The sequence below is a fragment of the Erpetoichthys calabaricus genome, chromosome 4 (assembly GCF_900747795.2).
Source record: "Erpetoichthys calabaricus chromosome 4, fErpCal1.3, whole genome shotgun sequence".
Classification (NCBI taxonomy): domain Eukaryota; kingdom Metazoa; phylum Chordata; class Cladistia; order Polypteriformes; family Polypteridae; genus Erpetoichthys; species Erpetoichthys calabaricus.
In genome coordinates, this window is record NC_041397.2 from 3,774,070 (window position 1) to 3,788,554 (window position 14,485).

The window sequence follows — 14,485 nt, forward strand, 5'->3', positions numbered from 1 at the left end:
CCTTCTGGCTTTTTCCTTCCGGGTCTGATCCCGTTCTCCTCCCCAATCTGCCTGTTAGGAGCCTCCTGTCCGGGTAAGGAACCATGCCGTCTTCTGGCCGGGATGCCTGTCCAGCCCATGTGGCATCAACAACATGTCAGCGGAAGTGTTCCTCCTTGAAGGGTTGGTTACACCATCAGAAAACCATAGCGAATGGTGCATTATCTGCGTTTTCTGCCTGTGTGCATCATTCAAACTGGACAAAGCACGATACAACAAGCGCCATGGAAAGCAACTCCTCTGTGTCTGCCATGTTAGAATATGATTCTCCTCCATGAAAGGTGACCAATCAGGGACTGAGATGCTGTAATGAGCGAGAGCCAATCAGAGAAGGCTCATTGAGCAGGCCTGCACAAATCAGAGTCCGTATTGGCAAAACCTTCTGTTTGCAACGCTACACACTCTGCAGAAAGGGGGCCGACGCTCCCAAGATTCAGCTTCGGTACAGAGGCGTAGCTGGGGTTTTCAGCGCCCAGGGACACCTGAAGATTTCACGCCCCCTTCTGTTTGCCAAAATGCAATGGGGAAGGGAAATTTGGCACCCCCTGGATGCTGCGCCCGGGGGCAGATGTCCCCCCTTGCAAACCCCCCATCCCCCCTAACCAGCTACGCCAACGGTTCAGTAGCAGGCTATGTAAAGATTTCTGCTCATATTTATCCAAGAACCCAGATTTACTGAGAAAAAGAGCTTCAGTGGAAAAATATACAAGAATGGAGATAAATGCAAATAAACAAAATTGAAAAGAGTCAAATGATTTTTATTTTACTAGAATTGAATATACCACATGTGTCATTTTGTTACAGGTTTATGGTAGTTAAGCTGTCCAAATAAGAATGGAAAGGAATGTTAATTTAAAAGGCTTGGCATATTCAAGATACATACAGTGCATCCAGAAAGTATTCCCAGCGCATCACTTTTTCCACATTTTGTTATGTTACAGCCTTATTCCAAAATGGATTAAATTCATTTTTTTCCTCAGAATTCCACACACAACACCCCATAATGACAACGTGAAAAAAGTTTACTTGAGGTTTTTGCAAATTTATTAAAAATAAACAAAAATTGAGAAAGCACATGTCCATAAGTATTCACAGCCTTTGCTCAATACTTTGTCGATGCCCCTTTGACAGCAATTCCAGCCTCAAGTCTTGTTGAATATGATGCCACAAGCTTGGCACACCTATCCTTGGCCAGTTTGGCCCATTCCTCTTTGCAGCACCTCTCAAGCTCCATCAGGTTGGATGGGAAGCGTCGGTGCACAGCCATTTTAAGATCTCTCCAGAGATGTTCAATCGGATTCAAGTCTGGGCTCTGGCTGGGCCACTCAAGGACATTCACAGAGTTGTCCTGAAGCCACTCCTTTGATATCTTGGCTGTGTGCTTAGGGTCGTTGTCCTGCTGAAAGATGAACCGTCGCCCCAGTCTGAGGTCAAGAGCGCTCTGGAGCAGGTTTTCATCCAGGATGTCTCTGTACGTTGCTGCAGTCATCTTTCCCTTTATCCTGACTAGTCTCCCAGTCCCTGCCGCTGAAAAACAACCCCAGAGCATGATGCTGTCACCACCATGCTTCACTGTAGGGATGGTATTGGCCTGGTGATGAGCGGTGCCTGGTTTCCTCCAAATGTGACACCTGGCATTCACACCAAAGAGTTCAATCTTTGTCTCATCAGACCAGAGAATCTTCTTTCTCATGGTCTGAGAGTCCTTCAGGTGCCTTTTGACAAACTCCAGGCGGGCTGCCATGTGCCTTTTACTAAGGAGTGGCTTCCGTCTGGCCACTCTACCATACAGGCCTGATTGGTTGATTGCTGCAGAGATGGTTGTCCTTCTGGAAGGTTCTCCTCTCTCCACAGAGGACCTCTGGAGCTCTGACAGAGTGACCATCGGGTTCTTGGTCACCTCCCTGACTAAGGTCCTTCTCCCCCGATCGCTCAGTTTAGATGGCCGGCCAGCTCTAGGAAGAGTCCTGGTGGTTTCCAACTTCTTCCACTTACGGATGATGGAGGCCACTGTGCTCATTGGGACCTTCAAAGCAGCAGAAAGTTTTCTGTAACCTTCCCCAGATTTGTGCCTCGAGACAATCCTGTCTCGGAGGTCTACAGACAATTCCTTTGACTTCATGCTTGGTTTGTGCTCTGACATGAACTGTCAACTGTGGGACCTTCTATAGACAGGTGTGTGCCTTTCCAAATCCTGTCCAGTCAACTGAATTTACCACAGGTGGACTCCAATGAAGCTGCAGAAACATCTCAAGGATGATCAGGGGAAACAGGATGCACCTGAGCTCAATTTGGAGCTTCATGGCAAAGGCTGTGAATACTTATGGACATGGGATTTCTCAATTTTTTTATTTTTAATAAATTTGCAAAAACCTCAAGTAAACTTTTTTAACGTTGTCATTATGGGGTGTTGTGTGTAGAATTCTGAGCAAAAAAATGAATTTAATCCATTTTGGAATAAGACTGTAACATAAGAAAATGTGGAAAAAGTGATGTGCTGTGAATACTTTCTGGATGCACAGTAATGACATATTAGTTTGCCAGTGACTGTGATTGTAATTGTGGCCATCATATCATAAGTGTGTAAGTGTGTAAGAAGAAACACCATAAGACATCGTGAAGGTTTGGGGCAGCCACCCGTATAACTGTTGCAAAATCATAGACATGTTGACACAATCAACATGGTGGGGATGGTGCGCTGCTGACTTCGACTCGGGACATTGTGGGTCGGTGGGGGGAGTACTTCGAAGACCTCCTCAATCCCACTAACATGTCTTCCAATGTAGAAGCAGAGCCTGGGGACTCGGAGGTGGGCTTCCCCATCTCTGGGACTGAGGTCACCCAGGTGGTCAAAAAACTCCTTGGTGGCAGGGCCCCGGGGGTGGATGAGATACGCCCGGAGTTTCTCAAGGCTCTGGATGTTGTAGGGCTGTCTTGGTTGACACGTCTCTGCAACATCGCATGGACATCAGGGACAGTGCCTCTGGATTGGCAGACTGGGGTGGTGGTCCCCCTCTTTAAGAAGGGGGATCGGAGGGTGTGTTCCAACTACAGAGGGATCACACTCCTCAGCCTCCCTGGAAAAGTCTATTCAGAGGTTCTGGAGAAGAGGGTCCGTAGGATAGTCGAGCCTCGGATTCAGGAGGAACAGTGTGGTTTTCATCCTGGTCGCGGAACAGTAGACCAGCTCTACACCCTTAGCAGAGTCCTAGAGGGTGCATGGGAGTTCGCCCAACCAGTCTACATGTGTTTTGTGGACTTGGAAAAGGCGTTCGACCATGTCCCTCTGGGAATCGTGTGGGGGGTGCTCCGGGAGTGTGGGGTACCGGACCCTCTGATAAGGGCTGTTCGGTCCCTGTACGATCGTTGCCAGAGCCTGGTCCGCATTGCTGGCAGTAAGTTGAACCCGTTTCCAGTGAGAGTTGGACTCCACCAGGGCTGCCCTTTGTCACCGATTCTGTTCATAACTTTTATGGACAGAATTTCAAGGCGCAGCCAGGGCGTTGAGGGGGTCCGGTTTGGTGGACTCAGGATTGGGTCACTGCTTTTTGCAGATGATGTTGTCCTGTTTACTTCATCAGGCCGTGATCTTCAGCTCTCTCTGAATCGGTTCGCAGCTGAGTGTGAGGCGGCTGGGATGGGAATCAGCACCTCCAAATCCGAGACCATGGTCCTCAGCCGGAAAAGGGTGGAGTGTCCTCTCAGGGTTGGTAGCGTGATCCCGCCCCAAGTGGAGGAGTTCAAGTATCTCAGGGTCTTGTTCACGAGTGAGGGAAGAATGGAGCGTGAGATCGACAGGCGGATCGGTGCGGCGTCCACAGTGATGAGGGCTCTGCATCGGTCTGTCGTAGTGAAAAAGGAGCTGAGCCGTAAAGCAAAGCTCTCAATTTACCAGTCGATCTATGTTCCTACCCTCACCTGTGCTCATGAGCTATGGGTAGTGACCGAAAGAACGAGATTGCGAATACAAGTGGCTGAAAGGAGTTTCCTCCGCAGGGTGTCTGGGCTCTCCCTTAAAGATAGGGTGAGAAGCTCAGTCATCCAGGAGGGGCTCAGAGTAGAGCCGCTGCTCCTCCGCATCGAGAGGAGTCGGATGAGGTGGCTCGGGCATCTGATCAGGATGCCTCCTGGACGCCTCCCTGGTGAGGTGTTCTGGGCACGTCCAACCGGGAGGAGGCCCCGGGGAAGACCCAGGACAGGCTGGAGGGACTATGTCTCCCGGCTGGCTTGGGAACGCTTTGGGATTGTCCTGGAAGAGCTAGAAGAAGTGGCCGGGGAGAGGGAAGTCTGGGCATCTCTGCTCAAGCTGCTGCCCCCGCGACCCGACCTCGAATAAGCGGAAGAGGAGGGATGGATGGATGTTGACACAATCAAGTCCAAAAACAGAACTGCTTCATTATACACAAGATGGCCACTTTAAAGGCCAGTAGAGGACGTGATGTCATCAGGTCCAGAACCAGAAGTGATGTCATTGGCTGCCCCTGAGCTGGGCGGGATTTCCCTAGAATGGTCTGCAAAAGATTGAGAGGGAGAATTAGTGCACTTCGCCACCCCCTGGTCCGGCGTGGAATTACATGTACTCAAGCCCTTTAGTTGCCTCCTAAACACGAGTGTGTGACAAATGATAAACTGCTACTCAAGGTTCACCATTAGACAGTATAAAGGGCGTTTTATGACATCTTTAGGCAAAGGCGTCCTCAAAAGTCCCAATTTTTTGACCCAAATGTCCTCATTTCCAGAGATAGAGAGTTGGCAGCCCTAGTCATGTGGTGCTCTGTCAACCTGACCGGACCTCCCCCAGATATGCGCCATAACACACGCCTGTCTCTGAGCTCTTCAGGCAGTTCCTTCGACCTCACGGTTTGGTTTATCCTCGCACTGTGGACCTTCAATAGACTACTGTGTGTGTGTGTGTTTGTGTGTGTGTGTGTGTGTGTCCGATCACTTGAATGGACCACAAGTGGCAACATCTCAATAGAAGGGGATGCCAAATCTAAGGGTCTGAATACGTGTATCAATGTCATATTCCATCCATCCATCCATTATCCAACCCGCTATATCCTAACTACAGGGTCACGGGGGTCTGCTGGAGCCAATCCCAATCCAACACAGGGCGCAAGGCAGGAAACAAATCCCGGGCAAGGCGCCAGCCCACCGCAATGTCATATTCAATTTTTAATACATTTGCAAAAATTTCCTAAACTCCTGTTTTCGCTTTGTCATTCTGGGGAATCTGAGGATCGCTTGATTAAAGAAAAAAATTAAATTGAAATGCTGAAGGGGGTCTGAAGACTTTCTGAAACCCACTGTACGAATGAAGCTCACTAGGCGAGACGTCACAGATGCTAAGAAATACGGGGTGGTCCACAATAAAGTGTCCCTCCTCCACCAAGACCACTGCATTATGTGGTGAAGAGAAAAAACGATCAGATTTGGTGCTCACATTTACAGAAGATCCTGAAAGTTAGGGTTACGGTTTGTGATGTCCTTGTGCGTCAGTACGACTCTCTGTGCCCGTTTCAGCGTCTTCATGTACGCTCTTTGCACTCTCATGCCACCTTTTCATGGGCCACCCTGTATTACAGCAGAACAGTACGGACTTTGTCACCGTTTTACAACCATTTTGCGCTTTTGTGGGCAAACATACCTGAATGTAATTCAATGGAGAGGACTTGGAGGGCTTTGTTGGGCTGAACGGCCTCTTCTCGTTCAAGCGTGCAACACGCCATAAGTGCAGTTACTGGTCCGCCACTCAGTGGGCAGCAGGCTGCTGAGCTCGACGACAGAATCTGCGACTTGTTATCCCCGGCATCGTCAGTACGTGTCGTAGTCTTGCCGTTCCAGCTGACACTCTGAGTGACTCCCCAGCAAACACAGTACATCTCTGCTGAGGGACCAGTCATCGGTTAGTGGTGGCTTGTTATGCCATCTTTATACCTGTGTGCATTATAATTCAAAACTGTAGGATGTTCAAGCATGAGGCCAACATATTGTACGTGTACTTTAGTTTGAATTGCTTTAAATGTTTTGTGGTTTGAAGTAAACTAATATTGATTCACTTGATTAATGTGTTTGAAATGTTAAGCAATAAAGCAATTTTTTTTCCATTTGTTCCCATTAACAGACCTTGGATTTACATAAATAATGTTTTGCTCCCACAAGTTTTCATAAACAGAAGCCCACCTGTGTTTATTTATGCTAGCATTTTATTTTTATAGTATACATACATTATACTGTATACACAGCACATTATATATTGTGACCTGTAGAGGGCATTGCAGTCCCCACTACCCCAGACACAACTCCTGGGTTCAAAGAAATGGTTTATTACTACAGAATACCTTTAACAGGTTATGCACAAGCATGATACTATACAATACAATTCTCTCTTCTCTTCTCTCCTGTCTGGTGAGCTTTGTCCTCTTACCCCCAAATCCAACGCACGTCTTCTTTTACAGGGGTCCTCGGAGTACATCTGGCATTAGGACGTTACATATAGGGAGCACTTCCAGGTCAGGTGGAAGCCCCACAAAGTAGGGGCCACTAATCTCTGCAGCACCCATGGAACCCAGCTGGGCTTCCCCACAGGACTACAATTCCCAGCATGCAGCCAGCAGTTGTGCATATGGGTCCTGTGGCCCAAGGATGCTGCCATCTAGTATTTTGAGGAGGACTGGTTCTCTTTCCCCTGTCCCTTCAATATTCTGGCTTCCCAGGTTAGGGTTAGGTTTAACTTTCTATCCCATCAGAATATGCAGATTAGGTATTCTAAAACAGCCAATCAGAAGTCTTTCTAATGACCTGGTAAGTGTGATTAACATGGGGGCGGGGATCTGTGCTCAAAGGAGGAAGATCCCATCCAGCCAACCTTTTTTGAGTGGCCTTCTAGCATAGATGACAAAAGCAAAGCAACCGATAGAATTTCCTTCAGCTTTCCAAAACGTTTTTCTCTCCAGTCCAACACCTAAAAGTGAATCATATGAGAGGGAACCATCAAAACTAATCCTCAAGTCGGTTAACTGGCAGGAGACAAAGAGTTACAATGAGAGGAGAATGGAGTCCATCAAGGGGGTCCATCTTTGCAACATCAGTTCTTCCAATATGTATTAGTGAGGAGTCCGGTGGGATACACAAATGATAGTAGAATCGGAAGGATAGCGGATAGTGAGGATACAGTGACAATTTGATAATGCAGTTTAATGTAGGGCTACACGTAGACAATTTTAAATAAAAGGTGGAAAGCTGTCCTGCAAGAAACAACCACTGAAAATAGAATTAGAAATAAGGAAATATCACATTTGCAAAGAAATGTACAGTGGATTCAGAAGTATTGAGACAAAAACACAATTTATTTTGACAGTTTTTTGCCGAGGGGAAATGCTGAGTTTCACTTTATATTCAATTTTGCATGAATTGTTTCTCTCCTTGCTATGGTTTGCCATAGAGAAACATTTAACTGCCAATTTACTCCATAGACATTGCAGGCTCATTGCTACTTCACAGTAATAACATGTTAATCACAATGAACTTATTAAAGATTCCATTCTCTGTGCAGCGTTTATTTAGCTTTTATACTCATTTTATAAATCTGATTGCACGATTAAAATGATCAATTCTAGCAAATTAATGTCCACCTGATGGAGAGCAGGTAATTCCTTCATGATATTTCTGCTGACCAAGAATGAAGATGACTTTGGGCTGTCAAAGTCGACAGTCATGTTCTTCGGTTATCACTTATTTATTTAATTTTTACCCTCTTTTGTTTGTTGCCAACCACCTCCTGTCTTTACAGATCACGTGAACGGCCATTGCACCAGTCCCACCTCCCAGCCCTGCAGCACCGGAAAGCGCATCCCCAACACGGAGGGAGCCAAGCTGAACCGACGAGGACCCGGGCGGCCACCATTCCGCAAAGCGCAGTCGGCGGCTTGTATGGAGATCTCTTTGCCCGTCTCTCATCCAGAAGGTGCGTGATGCTTGTCCTGCTCTTTCTCTGCATGTATGTCAATCCAGGGTTCAATTTTTGGGTTAGCGGCAAGATTAACTTTTCTTATTAGAAATAAATATGGGGATTCAAGTTTTCGAGATCTTTGATAATATTAAACAGAAACGAAATTATTATAATTATATGTTAAAACATTTCCTTTGCCTATTATAGCAAATCAACATGTTTAACTCACAAATAGTTCAATGGAGATATCGATGTTGATTAGATGGTACACAAACAAGGCCTGCGTTACTGCATTCACATTTTTTTTGGGAGTTTCGGAAGCGGATATTTGTGACGTTGCTTCAGTTGACTGCCTGCACAATGTGTACAAAGAAAACAATCGACGATTTGTTGACAATTATTTCATTAACAAAACAGACGATTAAAATGTAACTAGCCAGTAATTTGTCACTCCAAATCCAGGTACGATTACCAGATGTCGTTCCTGGTTGAACTCGGTAGCAGCTGGAATTTGGCAAAAAGAGTAAACAGAGAGATAACACTAAACAAAAAAACGAAACAAAGCAAAATGAGACCAGTAAAAGCCAATCAAGTCCCACTACGATATCAGTAGGCAGAATCCAAGGATGGTTAAGTCCGTGTGTTCCGAGGGCGTCATACATTTATGAACGGCTGTTCACCCACCTGGTATGACTTACATCCCACTTGTTTGGGGTGTCTTGTTGCCTTTGCTTGTCATACATTCCACCCCTGTTGTGGACACCAGAAGGACAAGTGCCACACAGTTTATTGTCTTCCACCAGATTCTTTCCCTTTGTTCACTGTACATTTCCACCCTTTTGTGGACTCCAAACGACATTAAACCCAGGCACGGATGCAGAGCGGACAAACATTTGATCACCTTGTATACATAGATAATTGTGATCAGCAGCCTTGAAATAGCATAAAACGATACTCCACATGATTATATTACTGATCCCTATGATTTCTGCGTTTTGTGAAAAGTAGTAAATTTGACTCCTCATATTCCATTAACATAGACAGAACTTTATATGTCCCCTGGGGGGAAATCTGGCTTTTAACAGAAGCTCTTTAAATAAATAAATAAGTTGATAAATCGGGGGCGAACCCCAGGGTCATTTTATATGGCCTTCACGACGTCAAGTCCTTCTGATTATTTTTGCTAAACACACTTATTGGTTTACTCTTTATCATAACGGTGTAATTTCTTGCCCAAAATATTTTCCAAAACTGGGCTAAAAACGAGTGTCTTTACATCTAGAGAGCCAAAAATGCAGGAGGGGGGGACCTTAAGAAGCTTCACGTCATGCATACGTGGACATCAGATATATCATATAAGGGAGTTTCTCGTACTGCTCAGTCCAAACTCTATAAAGTGATACAATGTCCATCCGACCTTTGTGCCCAGGTGTAATGTTCTCGGGTGTCCATAGGAATGTTCCGAAGAAACAAAATCAAGTGGCTGGCATAAGACAGAAAGCCATGTGACGTATGTCCAGACTTCCTGGCATCCATCATCCAGAAAAGGGCTAGATGGTCAGACAAAGAAAAGCAACAAGAGACACACAGAAAGAGGGCTGTAAGGAAAATCTGGTGAAATGAGGTTTCATTAATGCACGAGGCCATCAGGACAGGCAGGCTTACCATTGTACCATTGAGCTCATTTCAATAAATGGGTGTTTTGCTATGCTAGTATGATCATATTTTTCATATTCAATTCTTTTTCAGTGATCATAGTCCTCTAAGAATCTTTCTCAGAAGGTTAAATATTACAAACATTAGCATGTGGGGGATCATTTTAGACTATTTCAAGGTCAGTGAATACGAATAAGACCAGATTTTTGATCCTTTGCTAAGGATGTAGCCCTCTATGGCCCTCCATCAGAGTGTGAAAGAATGACAAATTTCCATTACAATTGAGAATATTTAAACAATTAAATTGAAGCACAGATTTTAACGTTTCAAATATTTGACATAACATTATATTTATCATTACATTACATTTCTTATGAACGCCCCAAATTTGGAACACTCGTTCTGACTTTTTAAATTCTTAAAATCACAATCCTGTTCAGGAGTGGGAGTTCCTTTACAAGACACAGTAGATGGGGGTCTTGTACACCAATATGGTGTCCCTAAAATCTCAACATGCCCCTCATCGGTGGGCCATCCTTGTTTTATGACTGAGGCCTGCTCATTCTTCGTGGGAAGTCATAGGAAGAAAATAAAAACCCACCAATTAAAGTCCAACCTAAATGAACAAAAATGAATAAACCGTGTGGAAAATGTGGATGGAGGTTGCAGTGTATGCAAAAAAAGAACGAGAGCAGAAATGTAAAATTGGAATTCAGTTAAAAATGCAAACCGTTTACAACATCGAAAACACATTCGGGTTTGAAGGTTTGAGTCCTTTCATATTTATTTCATTTCATTTTTACTAAATCAATTAAAATGGAAAGGTATCGGTTACATACAGAAAATAAAAACGTTCAATCTGAAATCACTTGGGCCGTGTTGGCCATTACCTTCCCTCAATGTTTCACATAAACTGAACTGAAGCACGTTATTGATTGCTTTTTGTTTTCGTATTAAAATAACACATTGCAATGATTTAGCAATCTGGACATCAGCCTACATGTGTGTTGTTCGTACACAGATGTCTTTGTCCCTCTGTCCTTTTTCTTTTTTTTTTGATGAGATCCTCTCAGACACGTTGACTGACGATCATAGCTTGGACTCGTTCAACGGGCCTCTGACGGTTTGTTCTGCTCTGTCGAGAAAATTCAAATATTTGGAATCATTACACTTTCTCAGCACTTCTATTTATTCTCTTAGTGGACAACTTTAATCGAAAATGACTTACAAAAGAGGTCCACATAATGGACATCATGTTTTGAAACAAGTGTTACGGGACAAGGGTACAAACGTTAATCATCCCAAGTGATGAGCTCTAAACCTAACAGGACCCCAGAAGACTAGTAAATGTGTCGTTAGTTACAAGAACCTATCAATTAGGGCCGTTATCAATTAGACAGATCTTCACGGATTGAGAGAGTCTCCCAATGTTTGTTGGTGGCAGTGATGGAGTCAGCAGTTTGGATGGAGGTGGGCAGCTCCTCCCACCAGCTACCCATGACAAGAATCTAGATTGAGATTGGAGGTGACATCACCAGGCGCCATTCACTAGCAGACCAGAGTGGCCGAGATGGACCTCCTGAGTGACCTCTTGGATGTTGACCTGTTGACTGCACTGTAGGTGACATGTCCCTCGCCTCGTCAAGTTAACCACAAGATGTGGTGCTTGCTGCATTTTGAATCATCAGCAGAGGTTTGGTGTCACATGCAGCCTGTGATTCCTGTGACATCAGTCACTTAACGCCCACAGCACCACGAAACGGTCATCAGGGGTCGAGACCAGTTGAGTCTTCAGTAGCTGCAGACCTCCAGAGCTCCATTCCAGTCAGGAGTTTGTGGCTTTGCATTATGTTTATTATTAGCTTTTAGGGCTAATTATTTTGTTTTTCCTTTTGTCCCAGGGCTGAATACTTTTTCAAAAATCAATGGTTTCACACATAAATTAACATAAAATACTTATTTATGACAAATGTCACTCTGTTTTATGTTCTGTGAGCCCCTTGCAGTATGTAAATTCACATTCTTATTACTTCCGTTTGTCTCATCACTCATAAACTGGAAGGAACTTTCTGGAAAAAAACAGCTTGAAGTAGTCGAGCGGCTGGTGACTTCGTGAAGTCCAGTTGCTGGTTTGCCTCCCACAGATCTCTTGTCTGTGTACTCCTCCCAAGGCAAATTTTTTCGTAGGTGTGTCATCTTCATCGCTATGATCAGCTGGGGACCGATCAGCTGATGCAGATACCTGTCTTTCATTTTCGATTTCCAGATCGTTGGCATCAAAGTTGGAATTCAATAAGAGTCCATGTAGTCATCCCTGGCGAACGTTGCCATAGGTCATAGGACCGATCAGCTAATGCAGATACCTGTCTTTCAATTTCGATTTCCAGATCGTTGGCATCAAAGTTGGAATTCAATAAGAGTCCATGTAGTCATCCCTGGCGAACGTTGCCATAGATCATAGGACCGATCAGCTGATGCAGATACCTGTCTTTCATTTTCGATTTCCAGATCGTTGGCATCAAAGTTGGAATTCAATAAGAGTCCATGTAGTCATCCCTGGCGAACGTTGCCATAGGTCATAGGACCGATCAGCTGATGCAGATACCTGTCTTTCATTTTCGATTTCCAGATCGTTGGCATCAAAGTTGGAATTCAATAAGAGTCCATGTAGTCATCCCTGGTGAACGTTGCCATAGATCATAGGACCGATCAGCTGATGCAGATACCTGTTTTTCGTTTTCGATTTCCAGATCGTTGGCATCAAAGTTGGAATTCAATAAGAGTCCGTGTAGTCATCCCAGGCGAACGTTGCCATAGATCATAGGACCGATCAGCTGATGCAGATACCTGTCTTTCATTTTCGATTTCCAGATCGTTGGCATCAAAGTTGGAATTCAATAAGAGTCCATGTATTCATCCCTGGCGAACGTTGCCATAGGTCATAGGACCGATCAGCTGATGCAGATGCCTGTCTTTCGTTTTCGATCTGCAGGTCACTTGCATCAAAATTAGGAGATCGACATATCAGAGATTCCGATTCAGTAATAATATGCAAAGAAATAAATAATTCAATAAATAATAATACACACGATGTGTTCTGCTTTGCGGATTTGCTTCACTCTCCCGCCCGATGTCCATGCCATTCTAGATGTTGTTTACTCTACGCTACTCACGCACACACAAGGATCTGACATCAAGTCAACGAGTCCAACAGTCCTGCTAGCAAAGAGGGTCGACCTCTGACATAATGCTGAGTTTTATTAATTTTTACGGTGTGACGCCACCAGGGGGCGTATTGCCCACCCTAACCCGGACACAGACAGGCAGGACACAGGTTCAACACACAACACCCGGTTTATTTATAATAAAAGTGCACAAACCTCCCACACAACAGTCCCTTCTTCAGTCTGGAGTTTTTTTTTTTGTTTATTCTGTCCTCCCTGGCCATCGGACCTTACTCCTTTTCTATGTTAACTAATGTTGCCTTATTTTAATTTCTTATTTTGTCTTTTATTTTACTTTTCTTCATTATGTAAAGCACTTTGAGCTACTTTTTGTATGAAAATGTGCTATAGAAATAAATGTTGTTGTTGTTGTTCTTGCTGCCAGTCCTTCTCCCTCCACTCCTGCTCAGGCTTTACCCTCTTCCTCCTGACTCTGGCCAACTTATGGAATGAGGCGGCTCCTTTTATAGGACACCCACAAGGACTCCAGGTGCCCAACAAGCTTCTTCTGGCCACACCTCCGGGTATGGCAGAAATGTGACCAAATAAGGTCCTAGAAAAGTCCATGCGCCCCCTGGCGGTGGCCACGGGTTCCAACATTGTTTAGCTCCCATGCTCATAATGTGTGGCACCCATTGGAAACCAAAGGGGGCTGCCCTCTATCGGCCCCGGGGGAGAAACTGTCCCAATAATACTGTTTTCCCCAGTCCTTCCACACTATGGGCGTCCTGCCACTTGCCACAACGGCTTTTTTATTTCGCCCTCTGCCCCTGGATAGCGACATCTGCCCTCAACCCCCCCTTATTCGGCAAAAGTCAACGTCCGCCCTAAAAGAGTTAAATAAAAAACTCTGAAATATAGAAAGTGGAATTGTGGCAATTGTGGTGTAAAGTATCGATCAATCAACCAATCTCTAAACAAAAGTATATAATTCCACTACATGCTTACTGTTTATTATAAAGGAGGAATTATATATACAGTGGCTTTTCTTCCTTCTAGTGTCAATCATTTCTCTGGGGTTGGTCCTCCCCAGCAGTCCCTCAGCCACAGGACTTCACTATTAAACGGCGTACGGTAAGCAGGGTGACCCTAAAGCACCCAAATCACAAGGCCATCACTTCAACTCACTGGTCGCTTTCAGCTTCCTCCGCTGCAAACCGGCGTCAAACACGAGATAGATAGATAGATAGATAGATAGATAGATAGATAGATAGATAGATAGATAGATAGATAGATAGATAGATAGATAGATAGATAGATAGATAGATAGATAGATACTTTATTAATCCCAATGGGAAATTCACATTCTTCAGCAGCAGCATTATGATACAATAAATAATATTAAATTAAAGAATGATAATAATGCAGGTGAAAAACAGACAATAACTTTGTATAATGTTGAATGTTAACGTTTACCCCCCCCGGGTGGAATTAAAGAGTCGCATAGTTTGGGGGAGAAACGATCTCCTCAATCTGTCAGTGGAGCAGGACAGTGACAGCAGTCTGTCGCTGAAGCTGCTCTTCTGTCTGGAGATGATCCTGTTCAGTGGATGCAGTGGATTCTCCATGATTGACAGGAGTCTGCTCAGCGCCCTTCGCTCCGCCACAGATGTTA

At 44.7% G+C, this 14,485-nt stretch overlaps 1 protein-coding gene across 4 annotated transcripts in view; it reads left to right on the top strand.

Moving 5' to 3' along the window:
• Positions 1–14,485, top strand: part of stxbp5l (syntaxin binding protein 5L) — a 553,303-nt gene that overhangs the window by 441,686 nt on the left and 97,132 nt on the right. For all 4 annotated transcript variants that reach the window (XM_051926381.1, XM_051926380.1, XM_051926382.1 and 1 more), the window contains one exon: positions 7,832–8,005. In XM_051926381.1, coding sequence (XP_051782341.1) covers positions 7,832–8,005 — 174 coding nt within the window. The remainder of the gene's footprint in view (positions 1–7,831; positions 8,006–14,485) is intronic.